This window comes from Rhinatrema bivittatum, chromosome 19 (genome assembly GCF_901001135.1).
Source record: "Rhinatrema bivittatum chromosome 19, aRhiBiv1.1, whole genome shotgun sequence".
NCBI classification, from domain to species: Eukaryota; Metazoa; Chordata; class Amphibia; order Gymnophiona; family Rhinatrematidae; genus Rhinatrema; species Rhinatrema bivittatum.
In genome coordinates, this window is record NC_042633.1 from 17,413,882 (window position 1) to 17,438,751 (window position 24,870).

Here is a 24,870-nt window from a genome sequence, read left to right on the forward strand (position 1 = left end):
AGGAGCTCTGATGAGGAACAAGACCAGGAACATCAGACGAAGGAGACCAGGTACATCAGGAACATCTAACAACAAACGAAGAGACATCAAGACAAGCGAAGACCACGGAGAACCTTGCATGGTGAAGGAAGCACAGACCACCGTTAGGATTCATGCGAAGGCCCCAAGGAGAACAAGCTGAGCCCTTTTATAAGGCTGGATGAGGCACGGAGTGATGAGCTCATCCGTGGGGCCGGGGGGCTTTTCCCGCCGCTGGCCCTTTAAATGCAGAGAAGAGGCACCCATGCCTATGCAGGGCCCAAGGAGTGAAGGAAGTCAGCGTCCTTGCTGCATAGATGGAGGCAACGGTGGCGGCACTCCTGCCGCGAGATGATACAGTTAGCAGTGGCTTCCCCTGCTGTGTGGAGGTAGAAACAGCGGCAACAAAGGGGCCACGAAGATGGACAGCGGCATCGGGGAATCCAGGCCGCATGGAAGTGGCCAACAGCAGCAACTCACAGCCGTGAAGGTCAGCAGAACCGGAGTCGGGCCCAGAGAATGACGGGAAAGCGGTTGGGTGCCGGTCCAATCGGCATGGCACAGGCAGCGAGGTGAGAGGCTGCTCGCGAGCCCAACCACGAGCAGCAACATTACACCTGTTTGGTAGGGGTGTGCATTCGTTTGCAACGTATTGGCAATCCACAACGTATATGTCCATATTCGTAGTATTCGTGGGGTCACGAAACGTTTTGCGATTCCCCACGAATATAACATATCATCTGTTCCATACGTTTGGAGGCACGCGCTTTTCTTAGCCGCCATTTGAAATCGGAGAATGCCCTTTGGGTGTATCCATAGCCAAAAACCAGCCCTTTCCTGTGAGTCATCAGTGACCTCACAGCCCGGTCAGAGTGGGTCGGACAGGTTGACAAGGAGACCAGAATGCAAAGTATCAGCGATAAGAAGTTTTGCAATGCAGCCAATCGCACTCTCACTCAGTGGTCGGTGACGCTGGGGAGGCCGGGAGGTGGTCTGTGGCAGAAGCGACAACCCACCATAGAGGAAATGGGATGGAGTGTGGTAACGCTATCCCGGGTTAGGAGGCAGGCAGCCTCAAAAGTTGTAACCAGGAGCATTGGTGAAATGATTGCCCTTGATGACCAGCCCTTGCAGATAGTGGAGAATGTGGGTTTCAAGCATTTTCTGAAGGTCGTAGTTCCAAATTACAAAGTCCCCTCCAGAACCATATTTAGCAGAAAGGTCATCCCCAGCCTGTACAAGCAGTTCGCAGTCACATCCAAGCGCTGCTAGCTAAGGCAGAGGGGAGTGTGCATTTCACCTGCGATATCTGGACCTCCATGAATGCTGCATACTCTTACCTCTCCCTGACAGCACACTGTGGGACCTGGCTGAGGCAGGGGCAGGCAATAGCTCTATTACTGAACAAGTATCAGGGTGGAGGTGGGCTTTACTGCACACCCACCTGACGGACCAGGCACATACCACAGCCAATATTCTAGCATGCATCAGACAGATGCTGGAGGGCTGACAACTACACCAGCGAGACAGGAATACACAGGCAGGGTTCTTTGTCACAGACAATGGTGCAAACATGGTTAAGGCAATAACCGAAGGGCACTTTAAGAACATCCGATGTTTTGCACACACTCTGCACCTGGTAGTGAAGTCAGCTCTGGGGTTGGAGTCCAAGCACTAAGAGAATGGATACCTGCAGGACTTAATACACAAGTGCAGGAACATAGCAGCGCATTTCCACAGAAGTGTCAAGGCGGGGCAGGTTCTCCGACAAAAGCAGACTGATTTGGAGATGCCTCACAAGCGTCTCATTCAAGACATTGCCACCCGGTGTAATTCCACTTTAGGATGCTGCAGAGGTTAGTTGAGCTGCAGACTCCCCTTCATGAACTTTCTGGTTCAATGGACATAGGTATGCAGAATCCCCTAGGGCATCATGATTGGTTAGTCATGAGTCAGCTGGTAAAAATCCTGCAGCCCTTCAAGGATGTCACGAAGGAGCTGAGTTCCAGAAGTGCCACCTTGGCTGACATCATCCGTATAGTTAATTTCCTGGATGAAAATTTGGAGGCCTTTAAGCAGGAAGTGTGGGAATTATGAGCTTGCCAGCAGGCCATGTCAAGGTTTAACACTAACTTCCCTTCTCCCTGACCTTTGCATTAAATGAAGCAACACTTGTGCTTAAGCCTCTCTGCCTAGGAGAGGATACCTGATAATTAACCCTGATTGCCTGAAAGAAGGGCTAGTTGCCCCTAGTCAGAGGCAGGACAAAGACAGGAGGTATAGGATTCAGCAGCCAATGAAATGATCCGTACACACCCCCTGAGCCAAGCCAATAGTGTAGTGACACGTCTGTATGATATGGGGAGAGGAGCCAATGATGTGATGACACATCGTCTGCTTTTGAATGTATGTACAATAAATAGGGGACCCACGGGTGTGGTCCTTCCCTTTTCCTGCCTGCCATGAATCCTGCCTGATATGTCTTCATTGCCTCGATATCAAGAGGGAATGACAATTGAGGTGCTGCATTGTCTGGATGTTTTGCAGCAGCAGGTGGAAGAGAGATTAAGGCCTTTAACAGGAGAGAACACATACATTCTCGCCACAGTCTGTGATCCCCGTGTGAAAGGGAAACTCGCCCTACAGTACGATTGTCTCCTATTGGTGAAGGACCTGCTGTTAGCAAAAGGAGCACCATAGGCAGAGACAGATTAGGCGTGAAGCATAGGAGGAAACAGCGGGCACTTCAGAGAGTTGTGCTAGCCCAAGTAGGAGCAGCACTCTGTCAGCGACAGCTAGTACCTCCTCCTCCTCCTCCACTTCAGAACGCCAAAGGCATGTTGCCCATAAACATTCATCTTTTGTGCTACGGGCTAGAGAGAAAGCAGCTGGCATGAGTGTCTCTCAGCCTACCCAAGCAAAGGCGACACCAGCACAGCTGTCAGTGACACGGTATCTCTCAGAGTCCACAGAGAACATGCAGACAGATCCGCTGGCATATTGGGCACACAAGTCCACTGTCTGGCAACAACTAGCCAAAGTGGCTCAGCGATATCTGTCATATCCACCAACCAGTGTGCCCAGTGAACTTGTCTTTTCAATGACAGGGGATATCATGAGCCCTCACTGCTCAACGCTTGCACCAGACTTGATGGAAATGCTAGTGTTTTTGAAAGTAAGCTTGCCTTTGCTTGGGTTTCCAAATTTTCCCTGTGAATGGTAAGATGAATAAAAGCAATTGAAAGCCTTGCAGCAGCTCCAACTGCCTCCTATGCTCCAGATAATATAAGCACTGCAGCACATGTACCTGACCTCTAACGCTGTGCCTGTCCGTCCACTGTGCAGGCCGTACATCCCTACAAAGGCCTGACCTGAAATGCTGTGCCTGTCCGTCCACTGTCCAGGCCGTACGTCCCTACAAGGGCCTGACCTGAAACGCTGTGCCTGTCCATCCACTGTCCAGGCCATACATCCCAACAAGGGCCTGACCTGAAATGCTGTGCCTGTCCGTCCACTGTCCAGGCCGTACGTCCCTACAAGGGCCTGACCTCTAACGCTGTGCCTGTCCGTCCACATTTGGAATGTGTCCAACCTTTCTCATTAGCCGCCTTTCAACCGCCTAATTAATTATACTGCTGATAGCATCCTTGACTGATAAGATTTTATAGACATATATAGTGATATATAAGATGTATATAGTTCCCTTTGTATACAGTTCCTTGTACGCAGTTCCTATTGTACTGTTTTTTATTGCTTTCAATCTCCTTCCTTTATTCTTCACCTTTTCTTCCCCTTTCCCATCCCTCCTCCCTTTTCTTGCCTGCCCCATCTCCCCCTCCCCTTGTTTTATTGTAACTTTCCTCCTTTTCAGTTCATTGTAAACCGGCATGATGTGTTTTGTGAATGTCAGTAAAGAAAAGCTCACAAATAAATAAATAAATAAATATATGTAAAAATATAAAAAGCTGATTTAACATGTTTGGAGCTTGCATATTTCATATGTTCAATATTTTTCATGACCTTGCCAACAGTAATGTTTCTAGTACTATCGAAAACTGATGGTAGTTGCACTCTAGTTCATCCTCTGTGTTCCCATTGTTTAGAGGCACTGTGTAAACCACAAAGTCAACATAGGTTGATATTGTAGATTTGGACTTGAGTAGCAGTTTTCTTATTTCTGAGAGTTCTTCATGTTCCTTTGTCATCAGCTGAAGTGCATAAGTACAGTTAATAGCTTCTGGGTATTTAAAAATAATCTCCAGCTCAGTTCTTCTTTACAAATGGCATTGCTCTAAAAGCATCCTCTGTTGAATTATCTTTCAGAAATGAAAAAGATGCCATTTTCTTCTGGCAGTGAACCAGTACAGGAAGAAGTGACAGGTCAAACCACAACATACCTGCACAAAGGAAATCCTCTAATGCTGTGCCTGTCCATCCAGGCCTTATGTCCCTATGTGGGCTTGACCTCTATCCTCGATTGCTGTGCCTGTCCGTCCAGGCATTATGTCCCTATAAGGGTTTGACCTCTGTCCTCGATTGCTGTGCCTGTCCGTCTAGGCCTTATGTCTCTACAAGGGTTTGAACTCTGTCCTCGATTGCTGTGCCTGTCCGTCCAGGCCTTATGTCCCTACATGGGCTTGAACTCTGTCCTCAATTGCTGTGTCTGTCCATCCAGGCCTTATGTCCCTATGTGGGCTTGACCTCTGTCCTCGATTGTTGTACCTGTCCGTCCAGGCCTTATGTCCCTACAAGGGTTTGAACTCTGTCCTCGAATGCTGTGCCTGTCCATCCAGGCCTTATGTCCCTACATGGGCTTGACCTCTGTCCTCGATTGCTGTGCCTGTACGTCCAGGCCTTATATCCCTACAAGGGTTTGACCTCTGTCCTCAATTGCTGTGCCTGTCCGTCCAGGCCTTATGTTCCTACAAGAATTTGACCTCTGTCCTCGAATACTGTGCCTGTTCATCCAGGCCTTATGTCCAGTCCTAATGGCTGAACCCTTGTTGCAAAGGGAAACCTCAGTCTTTGGCAATTCAAACTAGTAATCCTTCACAGCATGGATCCTTAAATAAAACAAACAATTTTCTTTAGTTTCAGGGCAGAGAAGAAAACTTCCTCCGTCTTGCTTATGAAGTCATGATCTGTTTGCAAATACTTAAATCCTAACAATTTGTACCATTATAAACTCTAGGGGCCAACCCATTCCAGGGACCCTTTACTACTCAAATGAAAGGGAACTCTCCCTGGATGTAGCAGCCTATCTCTTAGCACCTGTTGACCCATGTTCAGAACGAGAAAAGAGCTCCAAGATACTTAGACTGTGGCAAACACAGTGAGACCATGCTCACAGTGAGACCCTGCTCCACATCACCATGCTTTGAAGGCTCGTGCTCCACTCTAGGGGGCAACCCATTATGGGGAGCCCTTTCCTGCTGAAAGGAAAGGGAACTCTCCCCGGGTGTAGCAGCCTATTTCTTAGTACCTGTTGACCCATGTTGAACAGCTGTTCACAGTGAGACCTCCTCCACGTCTCCACACTTTGAAGGCTCGTGCTCCACTCTGGGCGCCAAACCATTCCACGGAAACCCTTTCCCACTCAAAGGAAAGAGAACTCTCCCCGGTGTAGCCGCTGCCAGCCTATCTCTTAGCACCTGTTGATCCATGTTGAACTGCTGTTCACATGGCACCCTGCTCCACGTCGCCACGCTTTGAAGGCTCTTGCTCCACTCTAGGGGCCAACCCATTCCGGGGAGCCCTTTCCTGCTCAAAGGAAAGGGAACTCTCCCTGGGTGTAGCCAGCCTGTATCTACCCTCTGACCCATGTTGAACCGCTGTTTACATGGAAACCTCCTCCGCCTCGGCCTTGAAAATTCTTGTTTGTACATCTGCTAACTCCACCAGATTTTAAAAAACCAGCGAGAGCTCACTAGACGCCAACGGAAACATCCCACTCTAGGAGTGAACCCATTCTAGGGAGCCCTTTCCTGTGCTAAGGAAAGGGAACTCTCCCCGGGTGTAGCCAGCCTGTATCTACCCTCTGCCACTCTGCCTTGCTGCCATACACCAGATGACTCACTCAACTCCTTGTGGTGTTCTTGCCACTATTATGGTTCCTCAGTGTGTTGGTGCTGGTCTTTCTGCTTGCTATGTTCCCCTTTCATTGTGCTGTAGGATGTTGATGCCACTTGTCTTGCCGTTTTGCCTGTCGTGCTGCCTTCGAGGGTTCATGCATCTGTTATCGGTGCTCTCTTTTGAAGCTGTGGTGTGTTTTTGACACTCTTGCTGCTGCTTTGCACCTCTGTTAAAGCACTCTTGCCACTCCTGGTACCCCTTTGCCCCTTTAAAGTACCTTAGGCTATTCATGCCACTTTGGTGCCACTTTGCCACAGTCTAAGTAACTTGGAGCTCTTTTCTTGTTCTGATGATTGCTCCCCAGAAGGTTCATCAAAATTGATAAGAAAACCCCAATTCTGCAGCCAAAAATAGGCTGCAAATACTTCCCCCATTGACTTTAATGGGAACTGGAACACGAATAATACGTATCAATGGATCGGGGCCGCCATTGAACGAATGCAATGTATTTGGCCCCCGACAAATACAAATACCGAATCGGATGAATCCGTACCTTCTGCACATCCCTACTGTTTGGCATTTCTCTCCTGATACTAGGTGTAGTAGGTCACAGATAGAGGGGCCGATGCAATACGAGCACGTAGAAAACAGGTGCAGGTATTGAGAGCCCGTTTTCCTGATGCTTTCTCTTCCACCTTTCCTGGGCATGTGATTCAATAAATGAGGAGCCGTGCAATAAAGGACATGCTAGGGATCAATTGTGAATCCCTAGCACCTCCTTGTCCTCAGGTGAACAGGAGATGTGGCTGTGTGCAGTTTAGGAAAATGAACGCTCAATTTACGAGCATCCATTTTCCTAACCTGACCGCAGCAAGACATTATGCAGCCTTCTGTAGTCAGAAAAGCAGTATTTTCTGCTTTTTTGTGGAGGCTTGGGTTGCGTCAAGATGTAACGCCAGCTCCGAGTTAAAACTTGAGCATCGGGTGTACAGTAATTGATAGCATAGGGAGTGATAGCTAATAGCCTCATCTACATGGCATTTACATATGATAAGTGCTATGAGCTAAGCGCTAGTTTGGGCACGCTAATCCCATTATTACATCAAGAGTTATTTTAGTGCGTCCAACCGCATGTCAAGCTGTGCGCTACACTGAGCACACTATATTGTGTCGGCATCAGAGAGATGGAGTGAGTTCAGTGTTCTTAACTAGACCTTTATCAGGAATGACAGCAGAATGCCTCCTCTCTCCTCCACCCCACCTGATATCTCTGTCTCTCAGCCCCCTCTTATTGGTGCATCCACTGTGATCCTGAATCTCTGTGTGCAGCCTTCTGCCTCCCTGTATGCTGTCCTGCATAACATTGGAGATCCACCACACGTTAACCATGCTCTGCCTAGCAGTGAGGAACAGGACTCTGTCTCCCATCCTGCATGGCCCAACACAACCCCTACACATTCTGTTGTCCTGTGCTGGGCTGTGAATGTGGATCTTTGTGATCCATCACATGAGGCGTGCTGGCGCCATGGTCTTTTCCTTCTCGGCATGGTGCCACCATCTGGGTGTTCTCCCAGGCCAGCAGGCCCCATTTTGCCGAGGAAAGTGTGAGATACTGCAGCTACAGCATCTTCTTTCCCTCACTATAGTGCCCAATAAGGCTGCTATCCTGAGCTGGCCAGGCCTGCCTTGTGCTCTCTTTGCTCAAGGGCTTTGGTTGCCATCTGGTGATTTCACACCGCAGCGCCCCCATGTGGCGGATCCCAAAGCAGTAGAAGAAACAGATTAGAGACAAATGGACAGGACATGGAAATGAGGCTTTATTAATTCATTTTTAGAAAGAAAACCTAAAAGTAAACTCTAAAAGATAACAGTAGGCTACAAAAGCATCAAAGGTGCTGTTTTTAAAAACTGACTCTTAGCACCAGAGAAAATATTTAAATGTAATGGAAAGATCAAAGGTATATTCTCTTACTGCTGATTCAATTTATTAATTTTAAGTGTAACCTGTATATTAGCTAGAAACATTGCCTAAGATATTGCCAGATCAACCAGATTGTCTGATTCCAGATTTTAATAAAAGTTTGTTTTTTATAAAACAAAAAAGTGCTCCTAGCTCTCCACAAATATAACAGGATATGTTGGTTGATAATATAAAACTAACTTATGTGAAATGGCTCCTATCTAGACCAAAGAGTAACAGTGCATTTAAAAAGTGACAGCCCAGTGTTATGTCACGTCATCCAGATTTTATTTTCTCAATGTTTAGTTACCTCTACGTGCCAAATGCACCGACAGCTGCCCTCCTGGCTTCAGCAAATTACACAAGAGAGGAGAACCCGTCTGCTGCTATGGATGCATCCCCTGTCCAGAGGGAGAGATCTCCATCCAAACCGGTGGGTGATATCATCTGATCATGTGGCATTACCTATCTCCATGGCGCTTTGAAATTATGAAGCTGCCAAAGATTATGCAGATGAATACATTTCCATGGGGTTACAGCCAGTTATTTCCCAGGCAGGCCTGGCTGTCTCTCTTTATTTGAAGAGTGAGGAAAAAAATGTTCAGATCCAAATATTCTTGGTTTTTTTTCTATTTTCCTTGTGCAGAAAGTTTGTAGTATTATGGCTTAGCTGCCTTCAAACTGCAGATGTGCTTGTGCTATGGGAAAATTCTAATTCTAATTTGATTGGGTCCTGACATTCGCAGATAATAAGTCTTCTTTCAGTAAAGTACTGTTTTTCTTCAGAAATGTTCCTTTAGAAAATTCTGCATACTTTATTCACAGGGAGCCTAACTTCCAAAAATGTCTGCATGCCCCATATATTCATCTATAGGGGTCTGCAGAGACTTCATCAAGTACTTTAGAACCTGCAGTGCCCATCAAACACCAGCACTACTCCCTGCATTAGCAAACCAGGTAATGCTTCCCCTACAGGTCAGCAGGGACCTCTTCAGGATTAGCCTGCCCTGCTTCATCTCCCAGGATCAGCATCTGCCAAAGATTATGCAGATGAATACATGTTCATGTTATGATATTTTATTTATAATAAAGAAATATATATTATTGTTATATCAATACCTATAAACGAAGCTTGACCGACGTGCCGCAAATGCGCAGTAGAGACCAGCTCTACCGCGCATGTGCGGGCGAGCACGTCGGTCTGACGCTAAGAAAAAAAATGGCGGCGTCTAGTGGCAGCAGCGGGCGGCGGCGGTACCGGCAGCGGGCAGCTGCGGCGGTAGCGAGCGGCGGCGGCGGCGGTAGCGGACGGCGGTAGCGACGGCGGCGGCGGTAGCGGGCGGCGGTAGCGGCCAGTACCGAGGGAGGGAGAAGAGAGAGTGAGGGAGGGACGGACTGAGTGGGAGGGAGAGACGGAGAGAGAGAGTGAGAGGGAGGGACTGAGTGGGAGGGAGGGATTGAGTGAGGGGGAGGGACTGGGAGGGGGAGGGAGAGGGAGAGGGGGGACTGAGTGAGAGGGAGGGAGTGGGACTGAGGGAGGGAGTGGGACTGAGGGAGAGTGAGTGGGACTGAGTGAGTGAGAGGAAGAGAGGGGGGAGGGAGTGACTGAGTGAGAGGGAGGGACTGAGTGGGAGGGAGGGATTGAGTGAGGGGGAGGGACTGAGTGGGAGGGAGGGATTGAGTGAAGGGGAGGGACTGGGGGGAGGGACTGAGTGAGAGGGAGGGGGGAACTGAGTGAGAGGGAGTGAGTGGGACTGAGGGAGGGAGTGGGACTGAGGGAGAGAGAGGGAGGGGGAGAGAGAGGGAGGGAGTGGGACAGTGAGTGAGAGGGGGGAGGGAGTGAGTGAGACTGAGTGGGAGGGAGGGACTGAGTGAGAGGAGAGGGAGGGTGGGGAGGAGTGGGTGAGGGAGGGGGTGGTGAAGAGTGAGGGGAGAGAGAATGAGGGGGAGGTGAGAGACAGAGGGATGTAGCCCGTTTTAACGGGCTTAACGGCTTGTTTTATATTAAAAGATATTTACATGTTCAGGAAGTTGTTTTGCCATTTACTTGGAATTGCATAGTTTAACCTACAGTTTCCCGTTATTCAGCAATCGTACTAATGTCCGTGTTCAATATTATGTAAGACTGCTTTTTTTTATCACGCAAAGTAAATTTTTATTTCACTGTTGATTAGCATTTTTATCTTTTTATTATTTATACTGTTTTGTATTTAGACTGTCCATGTATTCTTCGTGTGACACTGCTCCAGTTTCTGAGCCGGTATGGTGTCTCTATATTTTATGATAGGAGCCAATCGCACTTCTTATTAATTTAATGTTTTTTTAGATAACTAGCGGACCCCTGCCACGCGTTGCAGTGGCTGAGTCAGATTCTTTTCCCTCCCTCCCCCTTCCCCGTGCTCATTTAGCTCAGTCACGCATCCTCTTCCCCCCTTGTTCACTCCACCCCCGCTTCCCTTCCCTATCCCCACTCCAACTCTGCCCCCTCACACTCACCTCTCCCCTCATTCTTCCTCCCCTGACAGTTACCTTCCACCTCATTCTTCCTCCCCTCACTGTCACCTCAGTGACTCCCCAGCTGGTGAGGGCTGTTTTGTTACCTTTCGGAGATGGTGCACATTTTGTGTATGTGTTTGTGTGTGCCCTCCCCCTTTGCAACCCAAAGTATTCCCCACCTAAACGTTGTGTTTATATAATCCTCCCCCACCCTCCTTCCCCCCCCCCCCCCCCCCAGGCCGGCGAAATAGATTAACCCACAAGAGTTGCAGAATCTCGGAACTGCCTCCTGGCCTCCTTCCCCCCCCGAACATGGACGCAAGAACATCCCCACGCCCCCTCCCTGCAGGCCCGACGATACCTTTCAAAAATGGTAGTTAGTGGAGAGGGCGTTCGTTCCGGCATGGAAGTATTGGTGCTGGGCCCTCGAGATGGAGCAATGCGAGCGGTCATCTCGCTCAGATAGTAAGGGCAAAGGTGCGCCGGTTGCCAGTTCAGAAAATGGGGTCGACGGGCCCTCACCCTTACTATGTCACATGGGCTACTGCTGCTATTGGCGTTCCCGAGTGTCCTAGTAAGGGAAAGAGCCGTCGGCGCCATTTTGATTGCTGGCAGCCGACGGCTGTAGTGTATGCGATGTGTACCGGAGCAGTGATGATCCCCCCCGCTAAAGCAGACCGAATTATTCTGCAGTTTTCTGTGCGTTCGGAGGGTGTGTCATGTGTGTGGGGGGTGTGAGGAGGGTGTTTGTGTGTGATTTCGTAGGGTGTGGGAATTGCAAACGTGTTATGTGAGTGGCCTCCCGGTGTAGCATGCCGGTATTTATTGGCTTTTGTGTGTTTTTGGAGGGAGTGTGAAATAAGTACAATTGGCATGTGTGCGGGGGTGTGTGAGGAGGGTGGATTTGTGTCTGGTTGGAGGGTGTGTGAATCCCAAACATTGGTCACGTGTGTGTGGGGTGTGAGCATTTGTGCAAGGTGTAAGAGATTCCGCTTACGACCACCAGATGTCGCTGTTTTGTGGAACCAAATTTTAAAACTTTTTTTACCAGCCCCCGGTGTGACATATATGTAATGTAAGTGTAGAAGATCCTTGCTGTATGTGAGGTGAAACTTGTGTCCAAATTTGAACGCAATCGGTTAAGTGGTTGCTGAGATTAGTGATTTTGTACAAACTATTTAACATTTTTATTTATATAGATATATTAACATCCCTTTTGATCAAGCACTTTGGCATTTCTTTGATATATTCACGGTAGAGGTATTTTTGATAGCCATGCCATGTAGCTTGCCATTAGATTAAACATTAAGGTATAACGGCTCAATTTTTAGTTGATATTTAACATGGGTTTAATTTTTGTTGATTTGCCTCTTATTACAAATAAGATTTTGGTTGCTGGTTAAAATTTTTTAGGGTTCGTTCCTTAAATAATTTTTGTCTAGGCTGCCTCATTTATAAATAGATACTGTTATGGTTGCCGCTTGCGGGGCCCTTTCCGCGAGCAGCCCCTCACCTCTCTTGAGCTGCCTGCGCTGTGCCGTTCAGGCCAGTGCTCGACTGCTGCCTCTCTTCACGTCCCAGCTGCCGCCAATGCCGGTGTCAGCTTTGCGGTAGGGGAAGCCGCTTTTCTCATCTCCACGCGGCCAGGAAGCCGCTGCCATCGGTCCTCTCTTCACAGCCCTGATGCCACCACCGCTGCGCTTCACTTCACAGCAGGAACGCCTCCAACTCTGCTACCTCTCTGCCTGTTCTGAGTCCTGCATAGGTGCGCGCGCGCGCTTCTGCTCTTCTTTTAAAGGGCCAGCGGTGGGAAAAGCCCCGTGGCCCATCGGATGATGTCATCAGCCTGCTCCTTCACCAGTTCTATAAAAGGGCTCTGATTCCACTCCTCGGGGCCTTTGCATCGGATCTTCACAGTTGCCTGTGGTCTCTCTCCAGTCAAGGTCCTCCATGGTCTCCTTGTGTTTAGATGGCTCTTTGTTGGATGTTCCTGATGTTCTTGGTCTTCTTCATTGGATGTTCCTAGATATTCCTGGTCTCCATGGATGTTCCTGTTCTTTGTCAGAGCTCCTTTGGCACCTGTTCTCTGTTCCTGATGTTCCAGTCCTGGTCCTGATGTTCCCATTTCCGGCTCTTCGTCCTGCTTCCAGGTTTCCAGCTTGTCCACTTTTCCTATCAATACAAGAATTAAGGAATCCACAAAATCAGGAAGTCAGTAGCAAGAACTACAAAAATGCAAATCCTGAGACATGAAAGGAGTGGGAAACAAAGCTCAAAGAGACCTCATATAAAAAAATGCCAAAAGGCTAAGCGATTATAAGCTTATGGTAGCATTAAGATGTTCTAAGCCTTGAATTTAAGGTAACAACAATGGATTCATCGTCTACGATCTGTGGAACCACTAGGTTTAAATGAAAAAATAGAATGGTACACTCTCATTTAAGCCTCCCAGCGACGTACCTGCGTGTCAATGTTCTCTTTCCTTATTAAATTCATATCAAATTTACATCAATGCATTGTGTTCTCCTTCTAAGATGGCGATTGGTATGACGTATATGCCCATTTATGGACAGTCTTGGGTTCTCCCGAACAGAGAAACATCCAATATGGCACCCGTTGACGTCAGTTTCCTTTTTTGGACAAGTGGTTTGCTCAAGATGGTGCCCATAGTGACGTATATACCCATTTAAGGACACATCCCCCAAATTGGCGGGCTTCTTTCCTCTTTAAAGGTCAGCGTTCTTCTTTGTCATTCGCCGCCGACAGATGTCTCACGGCTAAGCGAATGACTACAGACCAGCATCGCACAAGTCAGTATCTTGTGGGAACTAGGTATTATTATCTCCTTTTCAACATAAAACTTATCCTTGTGCTCAATTATTACACATTTTAAATTGTTCTATTTTAGAGCTACATTTGGACACAATCGGCATCACCGCATAAATAATTTACTTCTGCACTAGTAAGTGTTCCTCTGCACTTTCACGCCAATATTTAAATTTTAGTGGGACCATTTTTGCACATATTTGTTTGTACTTATTCTTTTCTAGCAAGCAATTCACCCTCCGGATCACGACAGAGCCGGTCTCAGTGGCACCCGACCCCCTGAAGAAGGAGGTCTGCTCCAAAACACTCAGTGTCGGGATTATGTCGGTGTTTACCACTCTTCTATCATCCTAAGGCTAGTCTATGGACATTACTTCACAAGATAAGTACATCGTCGGATTCAAGCTTTAATATTCAAGCGATCCGTATCTCAAGTACTTTACAGACTTAAAGTGCATACTGGGCAGCCTCATGGTGAAGCGCCCTTTACACATAGCCCACAGAGACCAATGATTAGAACATCTTAATGCTACCATAAGCACATCCACGATGACCGTCCCTCTTCTCCCCTCAAGTGCACCCCCTTAAACAACCTAGGAAGCTCAAACAACCCGGGGGTACCAAACATCTCACGAATCTCACTCACACCATCCACAAGAAACCTAGGCATAACAATCGACAGCCAACTCAACTTTAAACGACACATCTCCAATACAATTAAGGATGGATTCTTCAAGCTTCAAACACTGAAAAAACTCAAACCCCTTCTCCAAGCGCACGATTTCCGAACAGTCCTTCAATCAATTATTTTCTCAAAACTCGACTACTGCAACTCCCTTCTCCTTGGCCTACCAGAAATCCACATCAAACCCCTCCAAGTTCTACAAAATGCCGCCGCCAGAATCATCACTAACAACAAAAAATCCTCCCACATCACACCCACTCTCAAAGAACTCCACTGGCTGCCCATCACACAAAGTATCCAATATAAAACCCTCACCCTCATGTACAAAAAAATAAACAACAACAAAATGAACTGGCTAAACAACGCAATACATCCATACCCCACACAAAGAATTCTCAGGTCCACCAACACTGGCCTTCTATCCGTCCCCAATCTCAAAACTGCACACCTCAACGCAACCCGCAAACGAGCCATAACAATAGCGGGCCCTACCCTATGGAACTCCCTCCCCACCCATCTCAGAAATGAACCCTCATTGCAAGTCTTTAAAAAACACCTCAAAACATGGCTGTTTTTAAAAGCCTTCCCACCTGACCCTTAACCTGCCCGAACGCATCACACCACACCCCCTACGCAGGCATCTCTCCCTCCTTTCCTCCCTCCCCTGACACTCCCCCCTCCCCCCCTCCCACCCTTCCCTTACCTCCCTCCAGTCAACCCTGATACCTAAATCATTTTTATCAACAAGTCATAATGTACATATGTTATATGCTATAATTTTATTGTTCCATGTATTTCTGTTATAATTGTTACCATGTTATACTTGTTATCATGTTATAATGTAAAATAGAGCAGATCTCGCCCTATTCTCTTAGTTACCTGGAAACCGATGTGATATCTTGATTGAATGTCGGTATATTAAATAAATAAATAAATAATCGCTTAGCCTTTTGGCATTTTTTTATATGAGGTCTCTTTGAGCTTTGTTTCCCACTCCTTTCATGTCTCAGGATTTGCATTTTTGTAGTTCTGTCCACTTTTCCTGGCATGTGACCGTCATGATCCGTGACCAGCCCATTGGACGGCTGTGTAGGGCACTTCATGGCACAAGGCCTGTCTTCATGTCTGCAGCGCAAGTCTCCGGAAGGCCCTTGCTTTTAATGCCTATGACTCTTCCTGAATTTGAGTTCTGAATCCTTGAATCCTGAGTCTTGAATCATTGAATCCTGTTCCCGGTCTTCGGAGTTCCATGTTCCTGCTTCCATCCATACCCCAGACTCAAGCCAGAGCCTGCTCCACTTCAGCGTGGTCCATGACCAGCCACAGGTGGCTGTGTAGGGCACATCTCGGTGCAGGCCTCTCCTGAATCTTCATCATATTTCCAGTTCCAAGTCTTCACCTTCTCGTCTGGAGTCTACCTCGCTTCCAGTGTGGTCTACGACCAGTCATGGGTGGCTGTATAGGGCATGCTGCGGTGCAGTACTCACCCTGTACTAGTGCCTGAATCCCGAATCCTCGTCTGAGTCTTCCAAGTTCCTTGAGTCCTTTTCTGAGTCTTCCAAGTTTCTCAGTTCCATCCAGCGGGTCCAGGAAGGGCTACAGAGTGGCTGGAGGGCTACTCTTGAGACCAGCATTGTGTTGCTGGGTCTTACCTGTGGGTGTGTTTTGAAGTAAGGTGTATTACACCATTTCCGTGGCACCAAACGTAGAGGACCAGCAGAGGCATGGGATCCCATCTCCACAGTGACAGAAGTCGGCTGGCTGTGGCTGAGGAAGAGGCCCTGTATATATATGTGAGTGAAGGCATCTGTGTGTTTGTGTGAGAGAACTGGAGCCTGGGTGCATGTGAGAGTGGAAGCATGAATGTATGTGTGTTTGTGTGAGTGGGAGCCTGTGTGTGTAAGGTGCATGTGAGAGTGGAAGCCTGGATGTGCATGTGTAATTGAGAGAGGTGAGAGAGTGGGAGCCTGTGTTAGGAAGGGCTAGGAGAGCGGTTCCACTTTCTAGGGGATTGTGTGTTCTTGGACCACGGCTCGACCCCAGAGGAACTCCGAAGAGGTGCCGAGGCAGGCGAGGCATGCCCGAGCATGGGCTGAACAGGAGCAAGGCTGGACTGAAGACTAGGAAGACTGAAGGCACTGACCCTCCACCAGACCTGCACGCTTCGGGAAGACCAACAACGCAACGGTGGTCTTTGAACAGTCCTCCGACCATTCCAAGCCCTTTCGGACCTGCCACTGGGTAACGGCAAGAAGCGGCAGGCCGGACGGAGGCCAGGGACAGGCAAAGGCCTTGGAACATGGAAGGCTCAGACGAAGACTCCGGTGAAGACGTGGATACTTGGACGAAGACTCAGACTAGGATTCAGGAGCAAGGTACTGCAGACGAGGATTCAGGTGCAAGGTTCAGGATCAAAGTCAAGTACTAGGTTGAGGCTGCGATGCAGCGCGCCCTACACAGCCCAACTACAGGACTGGTCACGGACCATGCTGGATGCGGGGCAGACTCCAGACGAGATAGTGGAGCAAGAGAGAGGAACATGTCCCTGGAACTGTAGAGGCCTTCACCGGGGCGCACCCTACACAGCCGACAGTGGCTGGTCGCAGACCATGCTGGAGCTGCACAGGATCAAACAGAGTCTGAAACATGGACAGAGCAGGCACAAGGAGGTCCGAGGGCTGAGACAAGATTCAGGAGACCGGACCTAGATGGGACTAGGCTTCAAGCAAGGATGACCCTCCAGAGGCTTGTGCTGCAGGCGAGAAGGCAGGCCTTGTGAGACAAGGCGCCCTACACAGCTCGCCTGTGGGGCTGGTCGCGGACTACGACATGGTATGACAGGAAGGGTGGCGACGAGGAACCAAGGGTTCAGGACATCAAGGCTGGATCATGGAACATCAGGACTGGATCACGGACATCAGGAACATCAAAAGTGGGTCACAGAACATCAGGACTGGATCACAGAACATCAGGAACTGGAAAACAGACATCAAGACTGACCATGGACATCAGGAACAGAAGACGGACATCTGGACTGGATCACAGACATCAGGACAGGACATGGAGCTCCAATGAAGAACAAGGAACACAGGACCTTGATGAAGCGATGGATCAGCGAAGACTCCTGGAGTGAAGGCAGGAACATCCAGGAGCGACTAACTCCTTGCGAAGGCAATGATGGACTGGCAAGGGGCCCCTTTTATAGGGCTGAAGCAGGAGTGGTCGATGACATCACTTTTCCCGCCACTGGTCCTTTAAAATATGAGCAGAGGTGCGCACCCACATCTAAGGCTGGACCACAAATGCTCCCACCTGCTCCCACCTGGAAGGCTATGACCACAAATGACCACAAATGCACCCACCTGGAAGGCTATGACCACAAATGCTCATAGTTTGGGAAATAAAATCCCAGATCTGCAGGCCCTAATGGCTGAGGCACAATTGGACATTGTTGCTATCACAGAGACATGGTTCACAGAATCTCATGATTGGGATACAACAATACCAGGCTATAACTTGTTAAGGAAGGACAGAGAGGATAGAAAAGGGGGAGGTGTGGCTCTTTATGTCAGAAACAACATCCAAGCATCTGAGCTACAAGGAAGTTGGGGTAAGGAAGAAGCTCTATGGCTCGACCTAAAAAAAGATGACGGAGCATCCATTTATATTGGAGTGGTTTACAGGCCTCCAAACCAAAAGGAAGAGCTGGACAGAGACCTGGTTGAAGACATCCATAAGATAGGTAAGAAGGGAGAAGTGGTGATCGTGGGTGACTTTAATATGCCAGATGTAGACTGGAAAATCCCATCTGCAGAAACTAAAAATAGTAGAGCGATAGTGGATGCCATGCAAGTATCTTTGTTCAAACAAATGGTGTTGGAACCCACCAGAGAAGGAGCTATACTCGACTTAGTGCTCACTAATGCAGATAATGTCTCAGATGTCCAGGTGGGTGCCCACCTCAGCAGCAGTGATCATCAAACGGTATGGTTTAATATCACTAAAAGAATAGGGAAAAGAACCACAAAGACCCAAGTTTTACAGTTCAAAAACACAGACTTTGAGGAAATGGGGAAGTACCTGGAGGAAGAACTTAAAGGATGGGAGAACGAGAGAGATGTGGATCAGCAGTGGACCAATCTAAAAGGAGCAATCACCAAGGCAACTGCTCTATACGTTAGAAATGTAAAGAAAAGCAAAAGAAAATTGAAACCTATCTGGTTCTCAAAGGAGGTGGCTGACAAAATTAAAGCTAAAAGAACAGCATTCAAGACATATAAAAGATCCCAAAGGGAGGAACACAAAGAAGAATATCTGATTCAACTGAGGGAGACAAAGAAATTAATCAAGTTGGCAAAAAGTCAAGCGGAAGAGAGGATTGCCAAGGAGATAAAAAATGGAGACAAAACATTTTTCAGATACATCAGCGAAAAGAGAAAGATCCAAAGTGGTATAGTGAAATTGAAAGGTGGTAATGATCAATGTGTGGAGGGAGACGAAGAAATGGCAGAAATATTAAACGAATACTTCAGCTCTGTGTTCACTAAAGAAGACCCTGGAGAAGGACCATCTCTACACAACAAAAAACTGGGGGGAAGTGGAATAGATGAAAATCCTTTTACAGTAGAAAATGTGTGGGAAGAGCTAAAGAACCTGAAAGTGGACAAAGCCATGGGGCCTGATGGGATTCATCCAAGGATATTGAGGGAGCTCAGAGATGTTCTGGCGGCTCCGCTGTGTGACCTGTTCAATAGATCCCTAGAAACGGGAGTGGTGCCGAGTGATTGGAGAAGAGCGGTGGTGGTCCCGCTTCACAAGAGTGGGAACAGGGAGGAGGCTGGCAACTACAGACCGGTCAGCCTCACTTCGGTGGTGGGAAAAGTAATGGAGTCACTGCTGAAAGAGAGAATAGTGAACTATCTACAGTCCGGAGAATTGATGGACCAGAGGCAACATGGATTCACCAGGGGAAGATCCTGTCAGACAAATCTGATTGACTTTTTTGACTGGGTAACCAAGGAATTGGATCGAGGAAGAGCGCTCGATATCATATACTTGGATTTCAGCAAAGCTTTTGACACGGTTCCGCACAGGAGACTGGTGAATAAAACGAGAAGCTTGGGAGTGAGTGCCGAGGTGGTGACCTGGATTGCAAATTGGTTGACGGACAGAAGACAATGTGTGATGGTAAATGGAACCTTCTCTGAAGAGAGAGCGGTTTTAAGTGGTGTACCGCAAGGATCGGTGTTGGGACCGGTCCTGTTCAATATCTTTGTGAGCGACATTGTGGACGGGATAGAAGGCAAGGTTTGTCTTTTCGCGGATGACACTAAGATCTGCAACAGAGTGGACACGCCGGAAGGAGTGGAGAGAATGAGACGGGATCTAAGGAAACTGGAAGAGTGGTCGAAGATATGGCAGCTGAGATTCAATGCCAAGAAGTGCAAAGTCATGCATATGGGGAGTGGAAACCCGAATGAACTGTATTCGATGGGGGGGGGAAAGGCTGATGTGCACGGAGCAGGAGAGGGACCTTGGGGTGATAGTGTCTAATGATATGAAGTCTGCGAAACAATGCGACAAGGCTATAGCAAAAGCCAGAAGAATGCTGGGCTGCATAGAGAGAGGAATATCGAGTAAGAAAAGGGAAGTGATTATTCCCTTGTACAGGTCCTTGGTGAGGCCTCACCTGGAGTACTGTGTTCAGTTCTGGAGACCGTATCTACAAAAAGACAAAGACAAGATGGAAGCGGTACAGAGAAGGGCGACCAGGAAGGTGGAGGATCTTCATCGGATGACGTACGAGGAGAGATTGAAGAATCTAAATATGTACACCCTGGAGGAAAGGAGGAGCAGAGGCGATATGATACAGACTTTCAGATACTTGAAAAGTTTTAATGATCCAAAGACAACGACAAACCTTTTCCGTAGGAAAAAAATCAGCAGAACCAGGGGTCACGACTTGAAGCTCCAGGGAGGAAGATTCAGAACCAATGTTAGGAAGTATTTCTTCACGGAGAGGGTGGTGGATGCCTGGAATGCCCTTCCGGAGGATGTGGTGAAGACCAGAACTGTGAAGGACTTCAAAGGGGCGTGGGATAACACTGTGGATCCATAAAGTCAAGAGGCCGCCAATGAAGAGTGGGTGACTCACCAGAATGATGGCTACTGCCTGGAGACAATACCCTTATTCAATAAACGTACACATGCTTACTGTGACTCCAACATCGTTCTAGCTTCAACAGCAAGAGGAAATGTGGAATAAAGGATCTGCACTCACAAAGGGGGGAGTAGCTGGCTTGTTACGGCGGTTACTACCCCAAACCAAATAAGCCTGTTACTTCAATTTCTATGCATATACAGCATAGTTCTCTGCTTCAACGGCAGGGGAGAAGAAAAAACTGATACTTCAAGCATATCCAGCATAGCTCCCTGCTTCAACGGCAGCGGAGAAGAAAAACGGGTTCACACTCACAAAGCGGGGAGTAGCTGGCTTGTTACGGCGGTTACTACCCCAAACCAAATGTGCCTGATACTTCACTTTCGATGCATATCCAGCATGGCTCTCTGCTTCAACAGCATGGGAGAAGAATAAACTGATACTTCAAGCATATCCAGCATAGCTCCCTGCTTCAACGGCAGGGGAGAAGATAAACAACCAATACGGGCTGTATAACATAGTCTGAGTAAAACAAATAAGCATGGGTGTAGCTTGCTTATTGCGGCGGTTACTACCCCTACTACCCCTAACTTAGCTAGATATTCACTTGGATGCAGCTCCATCACTGCTTTCTACATTAATGGTGGGGGTGGAAAGGAAATAGAACCAAGAGCTAAGAGAAACAGATAAGTATGAGAGAAAAAAGTGTGTGAAGCTTGCTGGGCAGACTGGATGGGCCATTTGGTCTTCTTCTGCCGTCATTTCTATGTTTCTATGTTTCTATGTTAAGGAGAGCTGGGAAAGAAGGCTAACACGCTGGTGGCGTCCCGCCATGTGGAGGGCCTGAGAGAGCGGCTCCCAGCCACGAAGAAGGAGAAAGGAAAGCAGGCAGGCTGCAGGCACTGGCAGGGTCGGCTTCCCTGCTGGCTGAGGACCCCTGGAGCGGCTCCAGCCGCAAAGAGACTCACCAGGGAGCAGGAGAAGCAGCAGTGGCATCGGCCGCAAGAGAAGGCTCCCAGCGGAGCACAGCCCTGCCGCGCAGTGCAGAAGACTGCCGCTGCCTCCGGACCGTGGAGGACAGTGGCGGCAGTGGACTGCCATGCTGGAACACGTCAGCGGCCTGACTGGCTGCGAACGGTAGGGGGACTGCCTGCGCTAGTCGCAGGCAGGTTCACAACAGCCTGGATGTAGGTGTATCTGAGAAGGGGATCCTTGGTGTGTGTGTGTTTGTGTGAGAGAGAGTAGAATCCTGGGAGTGTAAGTGAGAGAGAGTGGGAACCTGTGTTGGGGGGAAGCATGTGAGAGTGAATGCTTTGTGTGGGGGGAGAGCTTGTGAGAGTGAGAGATTGTATGTGTGGCGGGGACATCAAGTGACAGTGAGAGCCTGTGTGTGTGGCAGGGAAAACATGTGAGACAGAGATCTTGTGTTGTGTGTGTATGTTTGGAGAGCATGTGAGACTGAGAGCTTGTGAGTGTGTTTGAAAGAGTAGATGAGAGTGAGAGCTTGTGTATGTGTGCATGTGGGAGAGCATGTGAGAATGAGAGCTTGTGTGTGTGTGTGTGAGAGAGAGAGCTTATGTGTTTGCGAGAGCTTGTGAGCATGAGAGCTTGTGGGGGGGGGGGGGAGAGGATGTGAGAGTGAGAGCCTGTGTGTGTGAGGGAGTCTGCGAGATAAAGCATCAGTCTATCTGTGAGGGAGAAAGGGAAGAAGATAGGAGGAGAGAGAAAGAGACCCTGAAAAAAGAATTAGGAAAAGGCTGACAAGGGGAAAGTGACAAGAAAGAGAACTGATTAGAGAAAATGAAAAGATCAGACTATAAAGAGAAAATACATACATAAATATATATATATGTATATATGGGTTTTGTTTTTTTTTTTAGTTTTTAGCGCTTGGACCATGCCATCTTTGGGAACATGCATTTCTTATATTTTTGTATTTTTCTCTTTCTTTAGAGTTCCTCTGTTCAGAGTCTAGTTTCTCAGTCTATTTCAGTTTTGTCTGCATGTGGTTTTTTTTTTAATTATCGGGGGTGTTATGAAGGTCCCAAATACATAAATACATTGGGTCTGATTTTAAAAGCATTTACATGCGTAAAACTGGGTTTTACGCATGTAAACCAAACCAAATGTGCCTGATACTTCACTTTCGATGCATATCCAGCATAGCTCTCTGCTTCAACGGCAGGGGAGAAGAAAAAAACTGATACCTCACGCATATCCAGCATAGCTCTCTGCTTCAATGGCAGGGGAGAAGAAAAAAACTGATACCTCATGCATATCCAGCATAGCTCCCTGCTTCAACGGCAGGGGAGAAGATAAACAACCAATAAGGGCTGTATAACATAATCTGGGTAAAAACAAATAAGCATGGGTGTAGCTTGCTTATTGCGGCGGTTACTACCCCTACTACCTCTAACTAATCAAGCTAGATATTTCACTTGGATGCAGCTCCATCACCACTCTCTACATTAATGGCGGGGGTGGAAGGGAATTAGAACCAAGAGCTAAGAGAAACAGATAAGTATGAGAGAAGAAATGAGGGAAGCTTGCTGGGCAGACTGGATGGGCCATTTGGTCTTCTTCTGCCGTCATTTCTATGTTTCTATGTTTCTAAATGCACTTTACTCGAGTAAGTGAGCTTTTGAAAATTGCTACAATAGTAGTTACATTTATGCACGTAACTCCTTTGAAAATTACCCCATTGTGTGGAAATGTTGATATGATAAAACCATAGCACCAATACTATAAAAAACAAATATTCATGATACAAAACACCCCAAAATGACCACTCACTACATTCAATAAGTATTCTCTTGAGAGGAAATATGCACGACATTTTGGCTAAAATATCAGGCAAGTCAAGTGAAAACGTCCTTTTTCCAGCATTAAATGTGACTAATCTTTTAATAATTGCTTCCAAAATACTACAGCACTGCAAATTCTGTAATATCCTAAGCTAAAGAATCAAAAAATCCCTAAATATTAATAAATGTGTTTATTCATGGCCTGAAATTGAAGCTGTCTGTAAGATACTGAGGAAATATTCTCTCTTCTCAGATATGGATGCCTGTACAAAGTGCCCAGAGGACAAATGGTCCAATCAGAAGAGAGATGCCTGCATCCCGAAAGTGATAACGTTTCTCTCCTATGAAGAACCTTTGGGGTCAGCCTTGAGTCTAATCAGCATTTGCTTTTTTCTCATCACTGCTGTCATTCTGGGAATCTTCATTAATTACAAAGATACTCCCATAGTGAAAGCCAACAACCGGGAACTCAGCTACATTCTCCTTGTTTCCCTCATGCTCTGCTTCCTCTGTTCCTTGATATTCATCGGCCGTCCTGAGGACATAACCTGCATTCTCCGACAGACTGTCTTTGGTATCACTTTCTCCATCTCTCTCTCCTCCATTCTGGCAAAAACCATCACAGTGGTCATGGCCTTCCAAGCCACCAAGCCCGGAAGCAAGCTCCGGAAATGGATGGGTTCCAGGGTCTCAAACTCTATTGTCCTTTCCTGTTCCCTTCCTCAAGTCTTTTTGTGTCTTGTGTGGATGTGCGCTGCTCCTCCTTTCTCATATCTTAACATGCAATCAGAAACTGGAAAAATACTAATTGAATGTAATGAAGGATCAATAATTGCTTTTTACTGTGTTCTGGGTTATCTGGGACTTCTGGCTGGTGTCAGCTTCTTCATAGCTTTTCTAGCAAGAAATCTCCCTGACAGTTTCAATGAGGCCAAGTACATCACCTTCAGCATGCTGGTGTTCTGCAGTGTTTGGGTGTCCTTCATCCCAACGTACCTGAGTACCAGGGGCAAGTACATGGTGGTGGTGGAGATATTTGCTATCCTGGCCTCTAGTTCTGGACTGTTGGGCTGTATATTTATCCCCAAATGCTATATTATTCTGCTGAGACCTGAAAGGAACAATAGAAAGTACCTAACAAAAAACTAGAATGATTAATATAAACATATTGAAAAGCATGGGTCCCAGTACAGATCTCTGAGGCAATCCACTGCCCACCCCCCTCCAATGAGAAAATTGTCCATTTAATCCTACTCTCTGTTTCTTGTTCCTCCATGAGGCAGAAAACCCACAAGACAGTGATAGAGGCTGAAAACAATTGAAAAAGAGGCATAAAGACCCCAACACATCATAAGAGTGGCAAAATAGTCACCCAGAGGGGCAATGACACCTTAAGACTTCAAAGGACACCAACCAAATTGGTAGAAAGCCCTAAGCAGTGAGAAGTCTGAGGACATCCCTAGAGGAGGCTTGATGTCTTTTCCATATGGCTTCATTAGGTGAAGGAAATGGCTGTTCAGGGTTGGCGTTGATCTTCTCTGATGCTAAGATGCTATTGACTAGACACACCAAATGTTCTTTAGCCACTAGCTGTTTAATATCCTGTGATTCAGGGTATCCATGAAATAATTCTTCTTCTGAATCAGTTTTTGAAAATACTGCCTCCATCACCAGAGAAGCAGTAATAATGAAGGAGTTAGGTACTAGTTATGGGAGCTTCACTAATTCTGTCTCTGCCTTTTGCTATGATATAATCTGTCAAATAAGTAAATGATTCTTGAAGTATACAAATAAAAGTACCTAAACCAATAAAATACTATAATATTATAAGGACCCTCTTCTATTTAAA

The 24,870-nt window shown here is 47.3% G+C and overlaps 1 protein-coding gene across 1 annotated transcript in view; it reads left to right on the forward strand.

Annotated features, from left to right (window-relative positions):
• The window catches only part of LOC115080272 (vomeronasal type-2 receptor 26-like), a 207,647-nt gene extending 183,477 nt beyond the window's left edge, over positions 1 to 24,170 (forward strand). Inside the window, exons 4-5 of the mRNA XM_029584425.1 lie at positions 8,357 to 8,483; positions 23,275 to 24,170. Of these exons, the coding sequence (XP_029440285.1) occupies positions 8,357 to 8,483; positions 23,275 to 24,170 (1,023 nt within the window). The remainder of the gene's footprint in view (positions 1 to 8,356; positions 8,484 to 23,274) is intronic.
• Positions 24,171 to 24,870: the final 700 nt, after the last annotated feature.